The sequence below is a fragment of the Camelina sativa genome, chromosome 7 (genome assembly GCF_030686135.1).
Source record: "Camelina sativa cultivar CO46 ecotype springtype chromosome 7, ASM3068613v1".
Taxonomy (NCBI): Eukaryota; Viridiplantae; Streptophyta; class Magnoliopsida; order Brassicales; family Brassicaceae; genus Camelina; species Camelina sativa.
In genome coordinates this window covers 1851413-1873604 of record NC_141886.1, presented here as the reverse complement: position 1 = coordinate 1873604, position 22192 = coordinate 1851413, and the positions used below count along the sequence as shown (strand labels likewise).

At 36.8% G+C, this 22192-nt stretch overlaps 6 protein-coding genes across 18 annotated transcripts; 3 read left to right on the top strand and 3 right to left on the bottom strand.

The window, feature by feature from the left end:
* The first annotated feature begins 1681 nt into the window (after nucleotides 1-1681).
* LOC104699883 (uncharacterized) lies at nucleotides 1682-5380 on the top strand. Of its 4 annotated transcripts, none has more exons than XM_087456519.1 (10): nucleotides 1682-2021; nucleotides 2222-2362; nucleotides 3122-3231; nucleotides 3387-3455; nucleotides 3650-3765; nucleotides 3851-3905; nucleotides 4055-4175; nucleotides 4424-4471; nucleotides 4573-4667; nucleotides 4832-5380. In XM_087456519.1, the coding sequence occupies exons 2-10, from the start codon at nucleotides 2278-2280 to the stop codon at nucleotides 4931-4933; spliced, it is 801 nt and encodes a 266-aa protein (XP_087312645.1). In that variant the 5' UTR covers nucleotides 1682-2021; nucleotides 2222-2277; the 3' UTR covers nucleotides 4934-5380. The 4 variants fall into 4 exon arrangements, 2 of the variants coding, with proteins under 2 accessions (XP_087312645.1, XP_010413581.2); XR_015560765.1 differs by having other exon boundaries at nucleotides 1725-2021; nucleotides 4055-4171; XR_015560766.1 differs by lacking the exons at nucleotides 1682-2021; nucleotides 2222-2362 and adding an exon at nucleotides 2397-2662 and having other exon boundaries at nucleotides 4055-4171.
* Nucleotides 5381-6056: 676 nt separating this feature from the next.
* Nucleotides 6057-6902, bottom strand: LOC104699882 (uclacyanin-3-like). Its single transcript, XM_010415277.3, has 2 exons — nucleotides 6702-6902; nucleotides 6057-6513 (listed from the first exon to the last, which is right to left on the bottom strand). The coding sequence occupies exons 1-2, from the start codon at nucleotides 6862-6864 to the stop codon at nucleotides 6152-6154; spliced, it is 525 nt and encodes a 174-aa protein (XP_010413579.2). The 5' UTR covers nucleotides 6865-6902; the 3' UTR covers nucleotides 6057-6151.
* A 1682-nt stretch (nucleotides 6903-8584) lies between these two features.
* LOC104699881 (uclacyanin-3-like) lies at nucleotides 8585-9787 on the bottom strand. The gene is made up of 2 exons (XM_010415276.2): nucleotides 9514-9787; nucleotides 8585-9402 (listed from the first exon to the last, which is right to left on the bottom strand). Exons 1-2 carry the CDS (start codon nucleotides 9671-9673, stop codon nucleotides 8876-8878), a joined length of 687 nt encoding a protein of 228 aa, XP_010413578.2. The 5' UTR covers nucleotides 9674-9787; the 3' UTR covers nucleotides 8585-8875.
* Nucleotides 9788-10677: 890 nt separating this feature from the next.
* LOC104699879 (uncharacterized) lies at nucleotides 10678-17825 on the bottom strand. Of its 9 annotated transcripts, none has more exons than XR_015560759.1 (8): nucleotides 15257-17793; nucleotides 14886-14955; nucleotides 14745-14806; nucleotides 12927-13220; nucleotides 12478-12728; nucleotides 11726-11893; nucleotides 11143-11201; nucleotides 10678-11068 (listed from the first exon to the last, which is right to left on the bottom strand). XR_015560759.1 is itself a non-coding variant. In XM_010415275.2 (1 exon), the coding sequence occupies exon 1, from the start codon at nucleotides 17547-17549 to the stop codon at nucleotides 15228-15230; it is 2322 nt and encodes a 773-aa protein (XP_010413577.2). In that variant the 5' UTR covers nucleotides 17550-17825; the 3' UTR covers nucleotides 15093-15227. The 9 variants fall into 9 exon arrangements, 1 of the variants encoding a protein (XP_010413577.2); XR_015560763.1 differs by having other exon boundaries at nucleotides 11726-11866; XR_015560760.1 differs by having other exon boundaries at nucleotides 12478-12646.
* LOC104699878 (flavanone 3-dioxygenase 3-like) lies at nucleotides 11562-13628 on the top strand. The gene is made up of 3 exons (XM_010415274.3): nucleotides 11562-11918; nucleotides 12405-12652; nucleotides 12805-13628. The coding sequence occupies exons 1-3, from the start codon at nucleotides 11667-11669 to the stop codon at nucleotides 13376-13378; spliced, it is 1074 nt and encodes a 357-aa protein (XP_010413576.3). The 5' UTR covers nucleotides 11562-11666; the 3' UTR covers nucleotides 13379-13628.
* Nucleotides 17826-19653: 1828 nt separating the features above from the next.
* On the top strand, nucleotides 19654-21862 carry LOC104699877 (uncharacterized). Of its 2 annotated transcripts, none has more exons than XM_087456518.1 (7): nucleotides 19654-19897; nucleotides 20083-20121; nucleotides 20208-20345; nucleotides 20657-20789; nucleotides 20884-20987; nucleotides 21086-21201; nucleotides 21333-21862. In XM_087456518.1, exons 4-7 carry the CDS (start codon nucleotides 20674-20676, stop codon nucleotides 21744-21746), a joined length of 750 nt encoding a protein of 249 aa, XP_087312644.1. In that variant the 5' UTR covers nucleotides 19654-19897; nucleotides 20083-20121; nucleotides 20208-20345; nucleotides 20657-20673; the 3' UTR covers nucleotides 21747-21862. The 2 variants fall into 2 exon arrangements, with proteins under 2 accessions (XP_087312644.1, XP_010413574.3); XM_010415272.3 differs by having other exon boundaries at nucleotides 19659-19897; nucleotides 20650-20789.
* The last annotated feature ends 330 nt before the right edge of the window (nucleotides 21863-22192 follow it).

The following is a 22192-nucleotide window of genomic DNA, read 5'->3' as shown; positions in this document are numbered from 1 at the left end:
TTGCTTCCATCAAAGTCGGCCAATACTGGTCGGCCACACAATATGGGTTCCCTAAATTTAACCAAAATGAAAGGTTTTTTTCATGCATTGGTCAACAGAGCTAAAACGGAGTACTGGACAAAAGGTCATCGAATAATAAATTTATCGTGAACATCAAGGAAATTAAGTTAATGATAAAATCGGACATGAATAGCATGAACTGAACACTATTAAATATGTAGTCTAGCTAGAGTTAAATCGTGTTTCGAAGATACTCGAGTTTGTGCTGGCTGGCGTACGTGGTGCACGACTCTGCATAAAAACTTGTAATATCATGAATTATTTTGTCGCTGCTAAATACTGAAAATCAAAAGTAGCGAAACGTCGTATATTTTCTTAGCAAATCGTTTATTTTGTAAGACTCTTACAGAAGTTATGTATATTTTGGGTTCAGCATCAAATTTTTGGTCTACGACAATCGATTACAAATGCATTTATAAAGTCTCTCGATATATCTTGTATTTTCTTCGTTTTATGTGTTAAAAAAGTTTGTTGTTCTCTTTTTACTTATATAATGGAGTACACAAATTTAATTGATAAGAAAAGGACTTGAATATATATAGTGATCATTTTTGTTTACTGTATCCTATACACAAGTTTTAATTATTTTTTTTTAACACTTTTGACACCCATAATCTTTGGGATCTAGAAACATTTTATATATGCAAAACGGAGACTTTGTCGGAGAAAGTAGCCATGCGGCCATGCCTCGTGACACCGACTTTTGACAATTCCCGAGTCGAGAGTTTTATATCCCAATCGTATAATATATATTTGCATTAAACGTACGCAAGGAACTAGTACTACTATTTTTCATTTCAATTTTTTTTAAAGCAGTAAACGTAAGGATCAAATAATTGAGATAGATGCAAATAAGTAAGTGAATATGTCTCTAATCACACGAACAAAAAAGGAAAAGGCAATCTACTAATACTACACGCGGGTCGGCTATAGTAAAACCATACCGGTCATAGTGTATTGGCCCACGCCGTAATGAAACTGTCTCCCTCCCCCATGAGAGATGAGACCAAGATCGCACTTACTCCATGTGATTAGCCTTGTAAGAGACAACATCATTACTTCTATATACAAAGCTAGTATCTTCTAACGAAAATTCAGTTTTAGATTCGATATTTTTTTTAATTACTATTCACAAATCACACAAAAAAACTAGATCGAAAGCGGAATATTTGTCTTATTAACTCAAATGAGTTTTTTTTTTTCTTCGAGAAGGTAATAAAAAAAATGTCAGTTGTTGTAATAGCCTAATCATTTGCATAACCGCTGAAGATATATGGTTAAAACTCTTAAATGGTTTGTTAGTAATATAGAAGAAGGAAAAAAACAAAAATAGCCAAAATTAAACATATTGGTAAAACCGAATTAAATAGATCCAAATATCACCAAGGATGTTTGTATGGTATTATTCTAGAAGAAACAAACTCAAACCAATAGTAGTAATTTCAGTTATATATATTAGTAACGTTTTCATAAACTAGTAATTTACTAGTATTATTATGTTACAAACAGTAATAACGAACGATGTGCACACATCACATAATCTAGAAGAAATTGGTTAAAAATACAAAAATACTTTTTAAAAAAATGCAAAATTATTACTAGAAAGATTGTTGTTGTTGTTGACGACCCGGGCTTTAAATACCCCTCCAGATGACCGCACGCACGAGAAGTCATTCACACTTTTCCGTTACGAAGCTCTCTCTCTCTCTCTCTCTCTCTTTTTTTTTCTTTTTTTTTTTTTATTCCCTTAATAGCGAGTGTTTCACACGCGCCAGATCCTCCCTCTGTGTTACTTAAAAACCCAAAGAAGAAGAAGAGAAACGAAACGGCCGAATCTTCTTCATAATAAATTCCGCGAATCTGATTGAAAAAGCTCAGTCGCCGCCCTAAACTAGACTTCCCGGCGATACTCGATCGGTGGATCTCGGAAGCAGTGACGCCCGATTTGTTCGTTTCCGGCGGTAATTTACTTTTTTTTATTATTTTTTTTTATTTACTCTAATTCTTTCTAATGTGAATCAGTTTTTGATGATATGGATTGAGTTTTTTTTTTTCTTAGCGATCGGCATTGGCGACTGTTGTTCGATCAGATTCTGATTGATTCATTCGAAAACTGTATTTGTTTTTCTGATGAGTTGTTTTTTTGGTTTTCTGATTGAAGAGATTTGGTGATTGAGCAGCGGAAGAGAGAGTCAGTGATTGAGAAGAGTGAGAGAGATGAATGATAGAGGAGGATCGTTCGTAGCAGTGAGGCGGATTTCACAAGGTCTCGAACGAGGAAGCGTTTATCATTCTTCATCTGGTAAAATTACATTATTATTATTTCATCATCACTCGCACACACTTTTTTTTTTTTTTTTTTTTGCTTCTCTTCTCTTTCTTCTCTTCTAACAAACGCGTTTTTCATCTCTCTCTCTCTCTCTCTATCTCTTTCACTTTTTATCCACGTTTTCTCTTTCTTAAGCTCTCTCTCTCTCTCTCTCTCTCTCTTCGCTGGCGATTGCCTTTTGTTTTTAATTTGGAGATTAGAGATCAAATCTAAGTTTCGCGATTTGCTTCTGTTGCTCATCTCATAAGATTATTATGTGTGTGGATCTTCTTTGTAAGTGCTATTTTTAGTTAAAATCCATACATCTCTGATCTCTCTCTTTTTTTTTTTTTGTTTTTTTTTTAACGAATTGTTTCCACAGCTTGTTTTCGTTATGTTATCTCGAGATTTCTATAGCCGCGCCAGTTGAGATTACTATATTCGCGTGTCAGCCCTGTAATCGTTATGTTACTTTAGAGTTTCAATGCTTCCGATTTTGATTGTCAAACAAAAACCATAGCTCATCATAATGGATGATGTAAACCATTTTTATTGGGAATTAACTACTTTGAAAGTTTTCATCGTTCTGTCTTTGAGTATGTTTTGTAAACGGAATAAGATTTGCTTCTCACGTTTTCTAGAGACGTATTTTAAAATAGGATATAATTTCTTCTGTCTTTCACCTCTCTAATCTGTTGTTTGACTTAGTCAGTCATTAATTATTCTCAATTTTTTTTTTATATTATATTGCAGCTGAGGTTGTTGCTGGCTCTGCAGCATGGTTAGGCCGTGGCCTTTCCTGTGTTTGTGCTCAGGGGAGAGATAGCGATGCCCGTCCTTCTTTTGATCTTACACCTTCTCAGGTTTCCTTTTTCCTCTGTTTCTTCTTTCTTCTCTGCTATCATTTTTTTTATATGTTGATTACTTGTTTCGATTTCCTCCTCTCATGTAAGTTTGACTTCTGGTTTTGTCTGATGTTTTTTCAAAATAGCTGCTTTTATAACTTTCGTTGTTTCAGGAGGATTGCCTTGAGAGGTTGCAGAACCGCATTGATGTTGCCTATGACAGCTCAATACCTCATCATCAGGTACGCTTATCCTTTATGGATTGTTTATTTGTAAGGACTGCTTGACAACGAAATTATGCCACTCAATAGCTGGTTGCTGTTTCTAGTTTACCTGCGCTTCAATCTTTTTTTTTTTACTCCATGCTAGCTTTTATTAGTCAGGCTGTACCTGCGTTACTTAAAAAGTATTGGCTGCTATTTCAATATGCGTGTAGGAAGCTCTGAAGGACCTTTGGAAACTTGCCTTCCCTGAACAAGAGCTACACGGAGTTGTATCTAATCAGTGGAAAGAAATGGGTTGGCAGGGCAAAGATCCGTCAACAGATTTTAGGTAATGTCAAGTCTCTCATCTCATTTTCATCATCATCCTTACGTTTTTCCTCTTCCAGTTGATTCACCGGTACTGCATCTCTCAGGGGTGGTGGTTTCATATCTCTTGAAAACTTGTTGTACTTCGCTAGGAAATTCCCGGTAAGCCTCTATGTATAACTGTCTTTGTCTTTTTAAACTTTTCAATTCCAGTGGCACCGTATCTGTAGATTGTTACCATCACATATGATATTATTTTTACCAGGTAATGACATTGTAAAGTTTCTGTGCCACTTGTTTGTTTCCTGTAGAAATCCTTCCAGGACCTTTTGAGGAAACAGGTTGGGGATCGTTCTGTGTGGGAATACCCCTTTGCTGTTGCTGGAATCAATATTACGTTCATGCTCATCCAGATGCTTGACTTAGAGGCAGGTATAGCCACATTTATTATTTCGATGATTGGATAGAGAGTGTGAACTGCTGTTATTTGTTGTTTGCATCAGGCAGCAATATGGTAACAGCTAGTTTTATTAGCATAACCACTCCTAATTTTGATCTTCTAATTGGGTATTTGCCGTAGGCTTTTGGTACTTATTTGAGTACCCTATTTGAGATACTCAGCTTCAGTAACTTTTATCTTAGTTGTGCATACTAACAATAGTTACACTTCAATATTACAGTGAAACCACGAAGTGTTGTTGGGGAAACATTTCTGAGATTCCTTTCGGGTAAATTTCAGACAATTCTGATTATATCTCACGACTTCTTCTCTTGTCACGATTTAGATTACTAAGCTTGTGTTCTACGACTTGTGTTGTATTGTAAGCAGTGAACGAATCTGCGTTTGACCTTCTTTATTGCATTGCCTTCAAGCTGATGGATCAGCAATGGCTTTCCATGCGAGCGTCATACATGGAATTTAATGTAAGTGTAATCCTGTAACCTATTCTAATGTCGCTGAAAGTTTTAGTTTTGAAGAACCATGGCCTTTAATTGTCATATATTTGACTTTCTTGGTGTTTTATCTTGGCCTATACATAAGTTCACCAAATGATTTGTGGCTAAACTGATAATCGTGTGAATGACAGACTGTCATGAAATCGACAAGGCGGCAACTGGAGAGAGAGATTATGGTTGAAGACATTACACGTCTTGAAGATTTGCCATCATACAGTCTTCTCAGTCAGTAGCAAATAGCTTTACCAAAGACTACATTGTAAGTAGAAAGATCTAACACCTCAGAGACACTATATCAAAGCCTAAAACAACAACAGAGCAAACAAGCAAAAAGAAGACGAGGCTTGTCTCTCCTCTCTTTCTCTCTCTCTCGGTCGCTCATCACTTAACTTCCTGTCTTGGTTTCTACGGTTTCCTCTATACTAGTGTTGGTTCCATGAAATCTGGGACATTAGGTTGTTATTTCTATGAGACAAGGTTTAAATTTTGATTCGTATGGGGTCAATTTTTCTAACTTTCGGCGTTTGCAAAACGTTGTTGGTTAGTTCGTGTTTGGGCTAATAATACATTTGGTTACATTTCCAGTAGTACTCAGAAGACCCCAAAAAGGTCTTAAAATATGATTCTCGACCAAATGTTTTTGATTCATGACCTTATTCAATATGATTTGATTTTATCTCTCTCGAATTACACACACCTTTTTTATTGGTTGATCGGTTCTGCTTCAAATCAAAGTTGTGTGCTGCGATGGACTGGCTCAATCCCTAGACCGTACAGTAGGTATCATATACCGTACTCGTACAATACAATCAAACAGTGAACTAGTCTATATTGGCCACACTGATTGTTTATCTTTTTCTTTTTTTTGACAAACAAACACTGATTGTTTATCTTTTACCAGTCCATATATTACTAATAAAACCGAGTCCGCCTTGATGTGTATATTTCACAGTAGTCAAATGTAATGTTGCTGTTGGAACTAGATTTGTTTTTTTTTTTTTAACACAAAATACAAGTTGCGATTATTAGATTACAGTGTACCATGGGTTAATATAATACAACGCTCTCTGTCTTTATACAATTTGGTTTTTTAAATCACTTGAAGCCGTCCTTTGACCCGCTAATTTGGAGTAGATATACTGTATTTCAACTTGTATTTCCTTAATTATGTTCCACATTTTATTAGGCAAATATTATTAAGAACCCACCGGACGAAAGTGGAATCTCAGATTTTTGGTAATGAGCTACGATTTTACTTTACGCAGTAAGCATGTAGAACATGATCACAATGACGCATTGTGCTACGTCCATGACCAGTTAAAAACAAAAAAAAAAAAAAAAAAAGAAGAGAAAAGATAAAACATTAAACAAAAAAGTATTTTGATGAAAGGAAATAATTTATTACACACAAGAAGAGCGGTTGACGATGGACTAAGTTCGACGGGCGGGAATTATCCGACCACACCGTAAATCAACACCATCGTCACCCCAATCTTTCCATAGCTCATGATTCTCTTAGCCTTAGACGCCGCACTTTTAGCGTTTTTTGAGTTTTTCGGGGATGGAGACGGCGAAGGCGCCGATGGAGACGGTGAAGGCGCTGATGAAACGGCGGCAAGTACGGGAACAGCGAGTTTCATGCCACCGAGGCAATGACCAAAAGTAGGGCAAATGAAGTGTATAGTTCCTACTCTTGTAAGATTGATCTTTGTGTCTCTTTCGGAAAAACTCTGCGTCGGTCTGCTACTGTCGCAACCATCGTAGTCGGGTTTATCCACCACGGACACCGAGTGTGATGGACCATATTTGAACTCTGATTGGTCGATAAAGAGTTACCAAAAAAAATCATTAGCTTGTTAGAAAGGTAAAAAGTAATCGAGTTTCTTGTGTAGCAAGTGATCTGTATGACCAAATTTTAACCTAAATGTTTATTAGTTTCTGAGGGAGAAAATGAGTATTATTTTGTGAAGCAAGTAATGTAACAAACAGAAAAATCTTTACCTAGAGTGTCACCGACTCTGAAAGTCTTTCTACTAACCCAAGTCGTGTAATTGACACCAGCGGCCCAACCAGCATTATCTCCGACTTGGAAAGTTACGGCGCAGACGGCAGGGACTGCCGCTAGGAGGAGGAGGATGAGAGCGGCCTCCGTGATTGATCTCATTGAGATATAATGTATGAGATAGATAAAGAAAGTGAAAGATATATAGAGATCACGAGGAAGAGGCTAAATTGTGACGTGAGATATTTGAAAATGTCATACCTTTGATTAATTGCCAATTCAATCAATCAAGTACATCAGATTTTTTTTTATATATATTGCTCTAAACTCATTGGTATTATGATGTTTACCAAATCTTTGTTCTTTTCAAAATTTTTCTATTTGTAATGGCGAACAATCCATGAGTATTAGCTCAATTTTTCTCGTTCAATAGTCTTTTCTAATCATGACATGTTGACATGTACGGGAGAAAATTTTATTTCTTGTAAAATCGATATTTAAAATTTTGAATATGAATATATATGATGTATTGAAGACACGAAAGTTTACCATATAAAATGCGTTAGAAAGTAAGATTAGAAGATTGATGAGTTCTTTTACTATCAGAAACGCACTCAAATAATGTTTCATAAGCATATGAAAATCTCCCACTCAAAAACACAACCTTTCTTGTGAAACATAAATATTTAGTTTTTATTTAATTTATAATATAATAATAAAAATTATTGTTTTATTTTTTTTTAAAGTTATTTTGTTTGAGATAATATTTTTTTAATTGTTATGTAAATCTATTAGTCTATTTGAATACTAATTATTTTAGAATATTATAGTATTTTATTTTTGACGTATTATTACAGTTTTATATTGTTTGTTTGTTGTATTTGCATCATTATTTTGTGAAATATAAAATAGTAATTTTAATATTATAATTGTGAGCAAATACAAATTATTAATTTATCATCTATATAAATTTAGTTTTACCAACCCGCCAATGTGGAAATTAAAACACACATTTTCATACATTGAGTAATATATCTTCGTTTTAAAAAATTCAAATCACAACATATGCTGAAAAAAATATGCATTTTATTAATTATAAGTATTATATAAAAATTCTAAACAATTTGTAAATAAAATAAAATAAAGATGATAGGAGAATTATAATTTGAAATCTTAACAAAATATTCGAATTTAGTTATTAAAAATAATTGTATTGTATACTTGGATATAAAATCTTAGTTTTTAAAATTCTGATTGGTTTATACATTTAAAAGAAAATAATTAGTAATTTCGTCCATAATTTATTAGAGAGAGAAAATATTTTTTTTAGATTTTTTAATATTTGATATGTAAGTGTTTTTTATTTTTTAATTAATTATATTTGTTTAAATTAGTTAATTAAGCTTAATTAATTTTTTCTAATGGCAATTGAATGTAATTTTTTACATATTTTAAAGTTAGTTTCATATTTGTACTTCCCAGTTAATATAGTAGGATAATTAGAGTGAGTTTCGTCCTACCAAAAAAAAAAAGATATTATCAATAAACCGGGTAAGTTATGTTATCTATATATGTTTTATGCTTTACAGATTTTCATTTTATTCTATCAGTGTTGGGTTTTGTTAATTAGCTTTACAGTTTACATCAATGTTTTGGGGTTAGTTTAGATGCAATTATAAGACTTGACAATTGGAATCATTTGACCCGATTATTCTTAAATCCTCAACTAGTATATTTTTAAGTCATACGTAAACATAACTAGTTCAACTGGCCAGCCTTTGTTATCATCAAACACGGTTTTGAATGTTTGGAAACATTACAGTTTTTTTTTTTGAAAAAGTGTGACATATATATTCTTTTAATGTGAAATATGGAAAAATAATAAGAATAAAATATAATAAATAGATAAATAGCAGGGACATGGCTATCACGTTATCAACCCCTACTCAAATAATTTGTAGATACAGATTTGCAACTTTCGAATTTTTGTAAGCTCGGGAATAGCTACCAGACGAATTTCAAGTAATCAAAAAAAAAAAAAAAAATGGCCAATGAAAAAATCGTTTACACACACAAAGAGCAAAAAATGCTCCGATTCCAAAGACCGAGCGAGACCAAAAAGATGTATCGATTCGAGCAAAAAATGCTCTGTTTCCACCCTGCAGTGATTTAATTAGGTCATAACACCGTACATCAATATTATCGTCACTCCAATCAGTCCATAGCTCATGACTCCCTTAGAGGCCGCGTTTGGCGGCGATGGAGACAGCGTAGGCGTCAATGGAGACGGTGGAGGAGTCATTGATTCGTCTGACTCCGGTGTGCCATTGGCTGGCGGAGATGCAGATGGAGGTGGCGAACCGGTTTTGGGCGGAGATGTAGATGGAGGTGGAGAACTGGTTTTGGGCGGAGTGCGAGGGGGAAGCGGTGGAGAAGGAGGCGAAGATGATGGAGAAGGAGGGGAAGGTGGAGAAGAAGGGGTGGCCGGAGATGAAGCGGCGGCGAGTACGGGAACAGCGAGTTTCATGCCACCAAGGCAGTGACCAAAAGTAGGGCAAAGGAAGTGCATTGTTCCTACTGTTTTAAGATCGATCTTAGTGTCTCCATCGGCGAAGTTCTGTGTCGCTCCGCTACTGACGCAGCCATCGTAGCCGGCTTTATCAACCACGGACACCGAGTGTGAAAGACCATATATGAATTCTGAAAGAATTAAATTAAAATTATTATCTTTGTTAGGGGAAAAAGGGATATCTTGTAAAGCAAGTAATCTATGTGAGGTGAAAAAAAAACAAGCATTATTAATTAATTTACCTAGAGTGTCACCCACTCTGAAAGTCTTTCCCGTGACCCAAGTCGTGTAATCGATACCACTGGTCCATCCAGAAGTATCGCCGACCTTGAAAGTTACGGCGAAGACGGCAGGGACTGCCCCTAAGAGGAGAAAGAGAGCGGCCGTCGCTGTTGATCCCATTGAGATATATAATGTAAAAGGATAGTTGAAGAGAGAGAGAGAGAGAGATGAGGGAGAGGGTGAAATAGTGAGCTGACTTATATATTGAAGAAAGGCTATGAGGACGACGATGACGATTACTAAGAGTGAGTTATTAATAAAGGAGCTATGTTTGAAGAAGTCGTGGCTTTGATCAATTGCCAACTCAGTTCATCAAAATCGTCAGCTATTGATTCATATCATTATTTAAAATGCATTGTTGTTATGTTTACCAATTCTTTCTCCCTTTGTATTTGTTTTCGTTGTAAATGACGAAGTATCCATGTGCATTTAGCTCAAGTTAGAAGAAAATAAAGAAGTAGACAATGTGCATACGTAAAAAGTATGTACAACATCTCAACCAGTTTCACTTTGATCAAATCTTGAATTAGAATGTTTGGAGATAACCTTATGAATGGTAATTTTTTCCGATAATGTCACATATATATTAGAGCGTATATATAGTAAATTATGATCGAAATGAAACCTTAACATGTTTAGAAAAATAATTTAATATGAGGGGGATGGCTACCACGTTTTCTCATCTCTTTTCTAATTCGTAAAATTAGAAGTATAGAGATTCGGTACGGTGGTGTTTCATACCAAAAACATAATCAATGACAGAACACGAATGCCATTAAATAAAAAATGATAATTAGGATTCGCTGACTTAATAACAATATATTAAGAAAATCCAATTATTCTCTCACCATTGATCTTTGGATTGCGGCTGTTTTATTATAAAAACGTGTGAAACAAAACCTATCAGAGAAATATAAGTGGTTGACATGTTCTTTAGCCAAAAAAAAAAGGTTATTTGAAAATTTGTAAAAGATTCTTTTGTTTTTCTATTATTATTGGTTTTGGCTGTTAAAATGAATATGTTGCTCTTCAATTTTTTTTTTTTTTTTTTTTTTGAAACGTGAAACGTAAATAAAACAGGAACTCTAGTTTTTTTTTTGGTTTTAATGTGTTTACCATTAAAATTTGTAGAAAAAACAATAATTTAAATATACAATGGAGATACCAGAATAAAGAAAAATAGTAGACAAAAAAAAAAGAAGGGAAAAAAGTCCCATGGATATAAAACGACGGATGCGGCCGAAGGTGGGCTAACAATTCCTTGGCCCAAACACCGACATAAGCCCGACTTAACGCGTTTCAGAAGAGACTTCTCAAAGTTAAAGATGTTTAAAAAACATTTCATTACTTGGGAAAAGAAGTGGCAGATTGAATTTTGGAACCACCCACACCAAGTTGAAACTATCTCTCAATTGTCACCACTTATTTTCTAGAGTATTATTTTTGTTCATTTCCTTCTTCCTCCTTCCATTGAATCTCACCACTTTCTTTCTACTCTTATCTTCTTTGTCTCCCCTGAGGCACAAGAAAACAAATTATCACTTTTTCACGTCATTCATTTTGAGCCAAATACAGATAACATCATTCACCTTCATATAACTCCAAAACCCATTGATTGTTCATACTTTCTAGTAATTCCCCCATGAATCTATACCAGTAGTAGTTTCATTTACACAGAACAAAACAAACAATTCAAAGATAATTAATATACATATATAAAAGGGAAAAAGAGAGAAACCGTTAAGTTGTAAGCATAGAATAGTGTTATCAATAACATATGATGACTCTTCTTTTCATAAAATATCCAAAAAAGCAAAACATGCAACTAGTCATCCACCCTTCACAGATACCTTTCAATCCAACGTGGCCTATCTATAAGCAAATGGGAATTCTTTATTTGGACTAGTGATCTATTCATTTATGGCTTATGTATATGAACACAAAGCAGGTAGTTTCCAAAACCGTATTCTAAGAGAGAAGTAGTAATGTTGACCTTTTTTCAAATCAGGCTATCTTCATGTGTATATAAAAATGGGTTTGACATGCTTGCTTACTACAACTTAGGACACAGTGGGATCAACAAACATAAACTCAAGTACCAAAACAGATTCCAATGGAGGAAACAAATAAGAGTGTGCTTGATGACTGTTTTACCAGTGCTATGGCACTTACCGAGTCAGGTGTCCTTCGCGTGCCTACCCGTTACATTCTTCCACCTTCACAACGACCAATGCTCGGTTCAAGCAGTGGCACAGATACCATCACACTCCCAGTCATTGATCTCTCCCTCTTACACGATCCTTTGCTTAGACCCTGTGTCATCCATGAGATTAAAATGGCCTGCAAGGGATTTGGTTTCTTTCAGGTAATGTAATACTCTTTTTGGCTACATACACTATAAAATTTATGTAACTCCATGTCCTGCATTATTACAATCCATATGAAGAAGATGTTTGGCGCTTAAATGTCTTATTCATGTGTCTACATTTCTCAGTTCATTAAATTCAGTCATGTGTTTCATTCCTCGGGCCCTAAGACTAGTCTGGAATGACATGAAGCATCTACCAGTCACACTAGATGTATGACTTTATGAGAAAGGCAGTTCTTGTCTTCTAGCATTTATATCAAACTCGACAAAGTCCCTAATCAAATAAAAACCGTCAAATAAAACAAAGTCCTTAGTTACTGTCTTTATTGACAATAAGAAATGTAGCCATGTGAAGATGCTTATCTTCTTACTTTATGAAAATGTCAGTATCTCGGTTTCATTAAAAGCACACTACACTACTGTATCAATTGCATCCCTTTTATTCAGCACATAACTCTCAGATCCAAGCTTATTTCTCTACAGATTATAAACCATGGAATATCATCATCAGTGGTGAAAGATGCGCTAGATGCAGCTACAAAGTTCTTTGACTTACCTGTCGATGAGAAGATGCTTCTGGGTTCTGATAATGTTCATACGCCAGTACGGTATGGCACCAGCTTTAACCATTCAACAGACAAAGTTCATTACTGGAGAGATTTCATCAAACATTACTCCCATCCTCTCTCAAAGTGGATTGATTTGTGGCCGTCCAACCCTCAATGCTACAAGTAAGTAAAACTATCTGGCCATCTTCATTATCTGAATATTATACAAAACTTGTATCCTTTGACGGGTATAAGAATCCTATTTGCAGCAAAATGTATCAAAACATTGGGACTCAGAACTGATGTGATCTCTTAAAAATATCCTTTATTGTCAGGGAAAAAGTGGGGAAATATGCAGAAGCAGCGCATGTGCTACATAAGCAACTAATTGAAGCTATCTCAGAAAGTCTAGGACTGGAAAAAAATTACTTAGAGGAAGAAATTGAAGAAGGCTCACAAGTCATGGCGGTGAACTGCTATCCAGCTTGTCCCGAGCCAGATATTGCCTTGGGAATGCCACCACACTCGGACTTTGGCTCACTGACCATATTACTCCAGAGTAGCCAAGGGCTGCAGATAATGGACTCCAACAACAACTGGGTTTCTGTGCCATATACTGAAGGAGCTCTGATAGTTCAGTTGGGTGATCAGGTAGAAGTCATGAGCAATGGCATATACAAGAGTGTGGTTCATCGTGTAACAGTGAACAAAGATTTCAAGCGACTATCTTTTGCAAGTCTTCACAGTCTACCTATGCACAAGAAAATAAGCCCAGCATCTCAGCTCGTCAATGAAAACAAATCAGCTGCCTATGGAGAATTCAGCTTCAACGATTTCCTTGACTATATCTCTAGCAATGATATTACACAACAAAGATTCATTGATACTCTCAGGAAGAACAAATTCTGAAGATGTTGTTCATGACTCTCCCACCAATCATACAATTCGACTCGGCTATTCCCATATTGGATTATGCAGACCTAGGTTGCATGCATCTTGTTTATAATTTATGGCTTAAAATCACTAGATTATCACAGAACAACATGAGAAAAATCCCTGCAAGTAAATTGCACTTGTTTATATCACATAAAAGCATACTCTGTTATCATATACGTGTATCATTATGCTCCGGGAATGAAGCTAAAGTACTCCACCTAAATTCCAGGAATTTTCTTCTATCTAAGTTAAGAGTCATATTAGTTTCTTATCTAAGAGCAAGGTTTGATAAATGGATCAAAACAGCAAGGGTAAAAGACTCAACTGAAAAGATAACAGGTAGTGGAAGAAAAAGCAAGGTACTAATATTTTGAGAACTTATTTCAGGTCAACAGAAAGACTAGAAATAATAGGTATTCATTTTTTTAGTAAACGCAGAGTAATAGCAGCATCATGTCCAACAACAAAAGCACCAAAGAGAACATAGGCATAGTCTTACCTCTATCAATAAATCCATTATAGAGTTACTAGTTTGGTCCGTAGAGAAGGAAAGAGCTATTTTCTCCCTTCTGGACCACCAAAACAAAGTAACTTTGTTTCATTGTTTTATCATGCACAAACTCCACTACTTTTACTAGTTAGGTTCTTGGTCTACCAATGTCTCATAACCTTTACATATCTCACATGACCAATCTTAATTGGTTGACAAAATTTATATCTAACTATCAATGTTTATAATAGATAGGCGTTTACAAGATCAACAAAGCAAAGTGACAAGGCTTCCATAGAAAGGTCAGAAGTAGTAGAATTATTGATACAAGTTTATCAAATCTTCACATTTTATCAAATTTTTGTTTTTTGATCAAATCTCACATAAGTTCCAACCTAAGTAGGTTTGGGGAAGAAATCAATTTAGTCACTTGGTAAAACTCTTACATACTTCCACCTAAGAATTTGAAAATACATTCTACAAACTAACTCTGAATTCTCAAAAAGAGAACAACAGACTAAAAAGTAAAAGACGATCCTTTAAACTTTAGAAACACGAATTTTCCTGAAGCTTGACTAGATACTGAAACAGCTAAGCAAAAACCAAATTTGGAAACTGCATCAACCAGATAAGACACAAATGTATGGGATTTGAACAATTACCATCATTAACAGCTTAAATACTCGATGTTTGCAATTTGTACTATACAGGGAAGCGAACATGTTCCCAAACCCGAATGTAAGAGCAAAGAAGCTCGATTTCGTTCCAACACACACACACAGTACCTTGCTCTATCTCCAGAACCAAACCAAAAAGCAAGAAAACCATCACTCAAAATTGCAAACTTACCTTTGGTCTTTTGGTTCTTCACTCAGTGAGCAACATAACGATCGTTTGCACTTTTGTTTCACCTACAAGATTTTACAAGCTTAATCCTATTTAGCCCAAGAAGCCAGCTTATTAAATTTTCAGAGAGAGAGAAGAACTCACGTAGAACTGTAAGTCTTGGATAGAGAGGAGTTGATAAAATTATCACCATAGCTTCTCCCTCCGGCGATTCCTGCAAAATTCAGTTGAGTCCTCTCTGCGTTTAATATCATGGATAATTATGTTTTACCCCCCCCCCCCCCCCCCCCACCCGAGTTTCCTTTTTATAACCAATACGTCCACATCTTCATAACTTTGGCTCCAATTTAATAAGTTAGAAATTCATTTTATTCAACAATATAAACTTGAAACAAAGAGTGACAACTCAAGATTCTCATCAACAATGCCGATAGATAAAAATTACAATAATAATACAAGTAATGAAGCAATAAATGGTGGTAAGTGTCATCTGAAATGGCTGTTTCTGATCATACCAGTGCCTCCTCCTCCTCCTCCTCTAAGTTGTTCACCGGATATGAGCTTCTGCAACCGGATTTGTTCCCGGAATTTTGCTATGAACTCGCCGGCTTTTCTATCAACCTCATTATGGTCATGGCTCGCATTGCTTTGACTTTCCCAAGCAGCTTCTTCCTCTTCCTCTAAAGTTACTTGAGGTTGCTGCTCGGCCTCTGTCTCTTCCATAGCAACCTCTTCTGGCTCAGATTTAGCGCGAGTTTCTGAACTCTTCTCCTGGTGCAGTACAATTGATAGTTCTTGTTCTCGTTGTCTTCTCGATTTCGTTCTTCCTCGGCTTTCTACTTTAGCTTCTGCCCGATCATCAGATGAATCTCCATCTGCCTTTAGATCTTTCCCATGGCGATCAGATCTTATGGTCCTCACAGACTTTCCTCTCAGTGATACATTACTAGAAGCCCTCCAAGAACGTGATTCAAGCCTCGGACTATTTGATTTCGATTCCTTGTCATTACCGCGAAGGTCCTTTTTCCTGGGCTTATCTGAATGCACAGTGTCATCTTTTAAGTTTCTTGTGACATCCTTCTGCGGCAAAGCGTCACGTTCCCCTCGTGAAGAATGCATTGCACGCCTTGAAGCTTTAGCATTCGTTGGCTGGAACCGTACCTCCAGAGCAGGAAAAGATTCACTGAATACCTCATCTTTTGTAGAGTCTTCCGCTGGTAGGTCCAAAGAGTCGTGACTCCTTCCCTTTTTGACCCTCAGATTGTTATTGTTGGCCTCCGATCCTTTCCCGATATTGTCTTCAAGCAAATGGCCATTACTCTTTTGCTGAAGATTCCGTCTCCTAGTTGTGGAGTCATCCACGGGAGATGAGATGGACTCAGGAGGGTAGGATCTGCGAGATTTGTTCCCTCTGCGGGAACTTTCAGCAGTCAAATTAAGTGATTTAGATCCCCGTTCCATCCTCCTGTCTCTCTCTCTGACTTTGCTCCCTTCCAGTTCATCTTCAAAGCCCTTCCTTACACCCTCCTCTAACAATGAACCATCACTGTAATGCTGAGAATGTGAGGCACGCCTGTGAGTATCATCGGTTACTAATTCTGGCAAACGCCTGTGAGTATCATCGGTTACTAATTCTGGCAAACGCCTGTGAGTATCATCGATCAGTAATTGTGGCGATGGTGGAGATGAAGACAAAGACGGTGATGGGGGCAAGGATGGCGAACTAGACCGTGTTGAACCCCGAAGACTCTGTTCCTTGACCAGTTCTTCCACATTTGAGTTTAGAGACTCCTGAGAAACAGAACGAGAAGGAGAGAATCTGTTCTGAGTATGGGATGCAAGACTAGTTTGCGATGAAGAAGAAGAAGCAGTAGACCGGGAAGAAGATGCCGATTTGCGAGTCGTAAACTGAGTTTCATCTACAGATTGAGGATAAAACTCAGAAGGGTAGTTGTCTCCCATTCCCATCATTTCAGGTGTAAAATGCCATGGAACAGGAGGTGAAGTGGGAGCAGCCACGACCTCATCAGGCAATAATAATGAGTCAGCTTCCCCATTTACAGCTCCATCAGAAAAGGAGTTATTGTTATTATCTTCAGGAGCTGGAGTATTATCTCTCAAAGCAGACCTTAAACTCCTAATAGGCAAGCCTAAAGGCTGGTGAACAACATGACCATCAAGACCATAAGCTGGTCTAGCAACCACAACCTTAGACTTGCCTTGAAAATACTGGGAACTCCAAGCTCTGACTTCATTGGTTTGACTTTGACTAGCACCACCACCAACATATTCAGAAGACGATTCTTCCAATTCGGATTCAACAACAAAAGAAGACTCGGATTTAAGAACCACCGGAGCTCGACGAGCACTGACATTATTATTAATCAAACGAGTCTCAGTCCTCACATCAACAAAATCAGAAGAATGATGATGATTCTCATCAAACTGGAAGATTGTGGAAACATAAGACAAAGAAGAAGAAGAAGAAGAAGAAGAAGAAGAAGAAGAGTCATCTACTAGACTAAAATCAAGAGGGGATTCAACAGTCCTACGGCTAAACAAACCATAAGCAACAGCAATGCCGACGAATAGGAGGTGAATGAGTTCCCAGAACTTGGTGAGCACAGTCTCGCCGACGAAATCGGGGGCTTGAGAAGGGAATAAAGGCAAGGCGAGGAGAAAGAGAGCGAATAGAACAGACTTACAGAAGAATCCTCCTCCTCCTCCGGTGGATTTGGAACGGGGCTGAGTGGTAGACGGCGGCGGAGGAGGAGAGCGACGCTTGGTGTAGGGATTGGGAGACGCCATTGTCGACGAATTTGATTGAGATCTCTCTATCTCTCTCTCTGTAGCGGAGTGTGGAATTGGATAAATTAGGGATTCGTTGGGGGTTGTATGTGAAGAAGGAATGAAGAAGACTTCGAAGCGACGTAAGAGACAGATCTAACATTAATAAAAGCTCTGAGAGAGAAAGAGAGAGAAAGAGTGAGAATGGAAACTATCTGAAAAAGCAAAAGAAGCAGACGAAGCCCCCCCCCCCCCCCCCCCCCCCGCTCGTCACAAACATCCGTGATTTACGGAATTAACCTTGGCTTCATCTGCTCCATTAAATTATATATATACGACGTCGTATTACTCTTTTCTTCACCCAAATCAATCAATGGTACTATTACACACAACAAAGCTTCACTGATACACTCAAATTATACAATGGTGTTAATGATTCTCCCCCCAAATTATACAATTCGACTCCGGCTATTCTCTCATGTTGGATTATGCGGACCCTAGGTTACATTACATTACATGGATCTTGCTTATAATATATATGGCGTAACATCACTAGGTTATCGCATAACAACATGAGCAAAATCCCTGCAAGAAAAAGTGAACTTGTTTATATATCACTCACATAGAAGCATAATTTGTTATCATATTATAACTGGTCTTATGCTCTGAGATTAATGATGCTAAAAGTACTCCAGCTAAAGACCTGGAATTTTCTTCTATCCGAGTTAGTTTCATAATAGTTTTCTCATCTAATAAGAGCAAAAAGTTTGATAATTAAATCTATCAAAATCAGCAAGGGTGAAGACTCAAAATCGAAAAAGATAACGGGTAGTGGACGAAAAAGCAAGATAATTATTATATTTTGAGAAGTTATTTTCAGGTCAAGAAAAAGACTAGAAATAGATATTCAATATTTTTTAGTAATAGCAGCACCATGTCCAACAACAAAAGCACCAAAGAGACACATAGGCAGAGTCTTTACCTTCTTCAATAAATCCATAATAGAGTTTACTAGTATTAGTTTTTTTTTCTTTTTTCTTTTCATCCACCACTTAAGAGTAGGAAAGAGCTATATTTTCAACCTTGTGGACTACTACCAAACCGAAGTAACTTTGTTTCATCATGCACTAATTCTACTACTTTTACCAGTCTGGTCATTGGTCTAGATATGTCTCTGTAACCTGAACAACAGTATCTTACATGACCAATTGAAAAAGTTCATATATAATTTATCTATATTAATAATAGATATAGGTATAAGATCAACAAATCAAATATCATCACATAAGTTCCAAGTTAAAGTGTTGGGGGGAAGAAATCAATCTAGTCACTGGTCAAAACTCTTACAAACTTCCGAATAAGAAGAATTTGAAAATACGTTCTACAAAACTAACTCTGAACTTCTCAAAGAGAACTAGAAAATTTAAGAGTAAAAGACAATTCTTTGAAACTCTCTATAAACAAGTATTGTACTGAAGCTTCTTAGACTAGCCACAATGTATGGAAACAGCATCAACCGGATAAGACACAAATGTATGGGATTTGAAAAATTACCATCATTCACTAACAGCTTAAATACTCCATCTTTGCAATCCGTACAATACAGGGAAGGAAGCAACACATGTTCCCTAAACCACAGCCACGTATCATGAAACAAAGGGAGTAAATATGTTCGATAAAACGTTGATAAATCGTGCAAAAATCTGTGAAATTTCTCGAATGGTAAGAGCAAAGAAGCTCGAGTCAAGCTCTCTCTCTACTCATAACATACTTACTGTCAAGCTCTCTCTCTACTCTACGTATGTAACGGCGGCCATAGCCTCTTGGTCACGTCGGCGGTAAAATTTACTCCGTCACCGCCACGTCTTTTTTTTATTTTAATTTATTGCGAATCTTTTTCTTATTTACCTTTTTTAATAGCAGTTTTTAAAGATTTACTTATTGTGGATGTAAGAACTAATCAAACATAAAAGCCCACTTTTCGCCGTCTGTTAAAAAGGGTGAATTGAGAAAATTTTGTTAAATTTGGATGACATCAGAACTTTGGATACAGTATTGGACTGTTTTAGAAATTAGAGGAAACTATAGTAACATATAATTAAAAACGTGGCGAAAAGTAAAAAAAAAAAAAGAAAAAGAAAAAGAAAGGGTCTTCTGCTTCTGCTTCTGCTTCTGCTTCTGCTTCGCCGTCTCTGTGCCGCACGACGAGAGAGCTCTTCCTCTTCTTAACAATGACGGAGGAAGAGGTAGCGATGGAAGTGGAAGCTGTAGAAACTGTTTACGGCGAAGACTGCGTCATATTGGATTCTTATCCTCCTCATCTCCACCTCCATATGAAGCCCCGTACCGCCGAGATCTCTTCTCAGCAGGTTTCTTTTTTTTTTCTCCGTTTCCTTCCTGATTTGTTCTTCGGGATCGAGGACTATTTGAGAACTCGTAATTTACTCATTGATTTTCAGATTAGGGTTCGGCTTTGTTATTAGATTTTGCGATCGTCCAAATCAGTAAATTTGAAATTTCTACCATGTATTAACATTGTTTATGCTCTCTGCAGTTTGTGGAAGCGGTTTTGAGAATCCAAGCATGTTCTAAGGTATGTTATGGTGTCGATGTCATTATCCTTGAGCTTTTTTTTTTGGAGGACCATTGAGCTAAAAGTATGTTCTTTTGTTGTAACAGTATCCAGATGAACCGCCTCGAATTAGTCTGATTGAATCCAAGGGTCTTGATGAGCATAGGCAAAAGCATTTGATTGGCATAGTTCAAGAGAAAGCTTCTCAGTTATCATCTTCTTTAATGCTTGTTGAACTTTGTGAGGTAAAGCAACTCTTTATGTTTTCTTGTATACTAACTACTGTGCCGTAGCATTGCACCATGCTACTCTGAATCTCAGTATTTCACTTCGTTCTCTTGATGAGAAATAAACGTTTAGTAGATTTAGCGTTATGAAAAGGAAAAAGTCGTATGCAGATTAAAAAAAAAAAAAAGGCTTGAAGTTTGCTGAATCACAAGCAGACAATGTGTGTATGTGTATTTGTATGTGCGTACATATGCATATGCAATCTAGTTAATATTAGAATCTCTTGTAGACTTGTAGTGTACTAAACTTATATGTTTCTAGGAAGCAGTTGAGAGGCTCACAATTATGAATCACCCGGACGGAGATTGTCCACTGTGTTTGTATCCATTATTCCCTGAGGATGACGGGTGTAAACAAATGCCATATATGAAGCTGATGTCTTGTTTTCATTGTTTTCACTGGTGAGGAATTGTTAGCCTCTTATCTTTCTTAGTTTGGGATTATTTTCCAATGTTTAAGGTGTCTAATTGTCCTTTATTGATGTCAAGTGATCAGTGAGTGCATCATTAGGTGGTGGAACTGGCTTCATGCACAGAAAGATGCTGATTCGAAATCTGTTGACGCTTTACACCCGCGTAGAGAATCAAGTGCTCGAGAAGGTTTGTATCATAAGTTCTTTTTTTGGCAGAAATTGAAAAAGATAGCGGTTCTCCAAAAGGGAGTTTCACAAAATAATCTAAAGCAATAAGTATTGCAGGTCATTCTGGATCAGCAGATAAAAGCTTGGGAAACTGTCCATTGTGCCGCAAAGTATTTCATGCGAGTGATATTGAACATGTTCTTGACTTAGTTGGTACTCAATCACCTCAACAGGTGAGTGAGCCATCTACACCAGATCATTTCTGCGAGTTTGCATTGTTTCGACCTTTTATCCACAATTCAAGATTCAACTTTTATTCTTTCCTCTATTGACTGTATCAGCTTACATGCTTTGGACCAAACAGGATTCTGGTTTGATACAAGGTGAGGACGAAGATCCGCTGCTCCAGTCAGACTCAGAGAACATTAGAAGAGAGCGGTTTGAGTCTATTCTAAAGTTGCAGGAAGAAAAAGGCGGTTTGGTTCAGCCGAAGAAAAATATATGGGTTGTGCCTGGTATGTATCTTCCTCCGCCACCCCCTGCATCATCGTCAGCAAACGAAGAAGAAGAAGCTAGTCAAAGCCAAGAACAAGGAGAAGAAGAACCCAAAGAAGCTGAATCAGAGACAAACTCTAGCAGCTCTGCCAACAGAAGAGGTCGAGGCAGAGGGAGAGGCCGAGGCCGGGGACATAATGGCAACAGAAGGAAGCAGACTTTGCAGGATCCAAGAAAACCGACGAGGCAATGGGTGCAGAGAGCAAGAGAAGGTGACAACTAATTTATTATTCGAATCTTGTATGATGCATCAAACTCAAACTCAAACTCAAACACAAAGAGTGTATATACTTTAAACTGGCGGGAGAAATTATTATATATTCGGCAAAAATTCTTCTCTTTTACCAATGTGTAAGTTTTCTCAATACCCTTTTGTGCTCTAAATACCCTTTGACAAAAAGTTGACCAACATATCTCATTTTTACCCTTAATCTTAACCCATTTTTATTTAATAAATCAAAAAATTTTAAAAAGAAAAACATATGGATCCCATCAATTTTTCTCCACCAATCGGATTCCTTCTCTCTCCCCTCTCTCTCCTCTATCTCTCCCGATTTCGTCCTCGCTCCCCCCACTGTTGCTCCTCTCCCCCTTCCAATCGATACAAATCGAGTCCATAGAAATCGATTTGATTCCAAACGAAAGCAAAAGATTGGGATTGAAGCAAAC

Excerpts from the sequence above, each read along its gene's own strand:
- LOC104699883 (XM_087456519.1), top strand. The coding sequence starts at position 2,278 with ATGAATGATAGAGGAGGATCGTTCGTAGCAGTGAGGCGGATTTCACAA. Across the intron at positions 3,766-3,850 it reads GATCCGTCAACAGATTTTAG|GGGTGGTGGTTTCATATCTC; the intron begins GTAATGTCAAGT and ends TGCATCTCTCAG. Across the intron at positions 4,668-4,831 it reads CGTCATACATGGAATTTAAT|ACTGTCATGAAATCGACAAG; the intron begins GTAAGTGTAATC and ends TGTGAATGACAG.
- LOC104699882 (XM_010415277.3), bottom strand. The coding sequence starts at position 6,864 with ATGAGATCAATCACGGAGGCCGCTCTCATCCTCCTCCTCCTAGCGGCA. Across the intron at positions 6,514-6,701 it reads CAGAGTCGGTGACACTCTAG|AGTTCAAATATGGTCCATCA; the intron begins GTAAAGATTTTT and ends TCGACCAATCAG.
- LOC104699881 (XM_010415276.2), bottom strand. The coding sequence starts at position 9,673 with ATGGGATCAACAGCGACGGCCGCTCTCTTTCTCCTCTTAGGGGCAGTC. Across the intron at positions 9,403-9,513 it reads CAGAGTGGGTGACACTCTAG|AATTCATATATGGTCTTTCA; the intron begins GTAAATTAATTA and ends TAATTCTTTCAG.
- LOC104699878 (XM_010415274.3), top strand. The coding sequence starts at position 11,667 with ATGGAGGAAACAAATAAGAGTGTGCTTGATGACTGTTTTACCAGTGCT. Across the intron at positions 11,919-12,404 it reads AGGGATTTGGTTTCTTTCAG|ATTATAAACCATGGAATATC; the intron begins GTAATGTAATAC and ends ATTTCTCTACAG. Across the intron at positions 12,653-12,804 it reads TCCAACCCTCAATGCTACAA|GGAAAAAGTGGGGAAATATG; the intron begins GTAAGTAAAACT and ends CTTTATTGTCAG.
- LOC104699879 (XM_010415275.2), bottom strand. The coding sequence starts at position 17,549 with ATGGCGTCTCCCAATCCCTACACCAAGCGTCGCTCTCCTCCTCCGCCG.
- LOC104699877 (XM_010415272.3), top strand. The coding sequence starts at position 19,760 with ATGACGGAGGAAGAGGTAGCGATGGAAGTGGAAGCTGTAGAAACTGTT. Across the intron at positions 19,898-20,082 it reads CCGAGATCTCTTCTCAGCAG|TTTGTGGAAGCGGTTTTGAG; the intron begins GTTTCTTTTTTT and ends TGCTCTCTGCAG. Across the intron at positions 21,202-21,332 it reads GTACTCAATCACCTCAACAG|GATTCTGGTTTGATACAAGG; the intron begins GTGAGTGAGCCA and ends TGGACCAAACAG.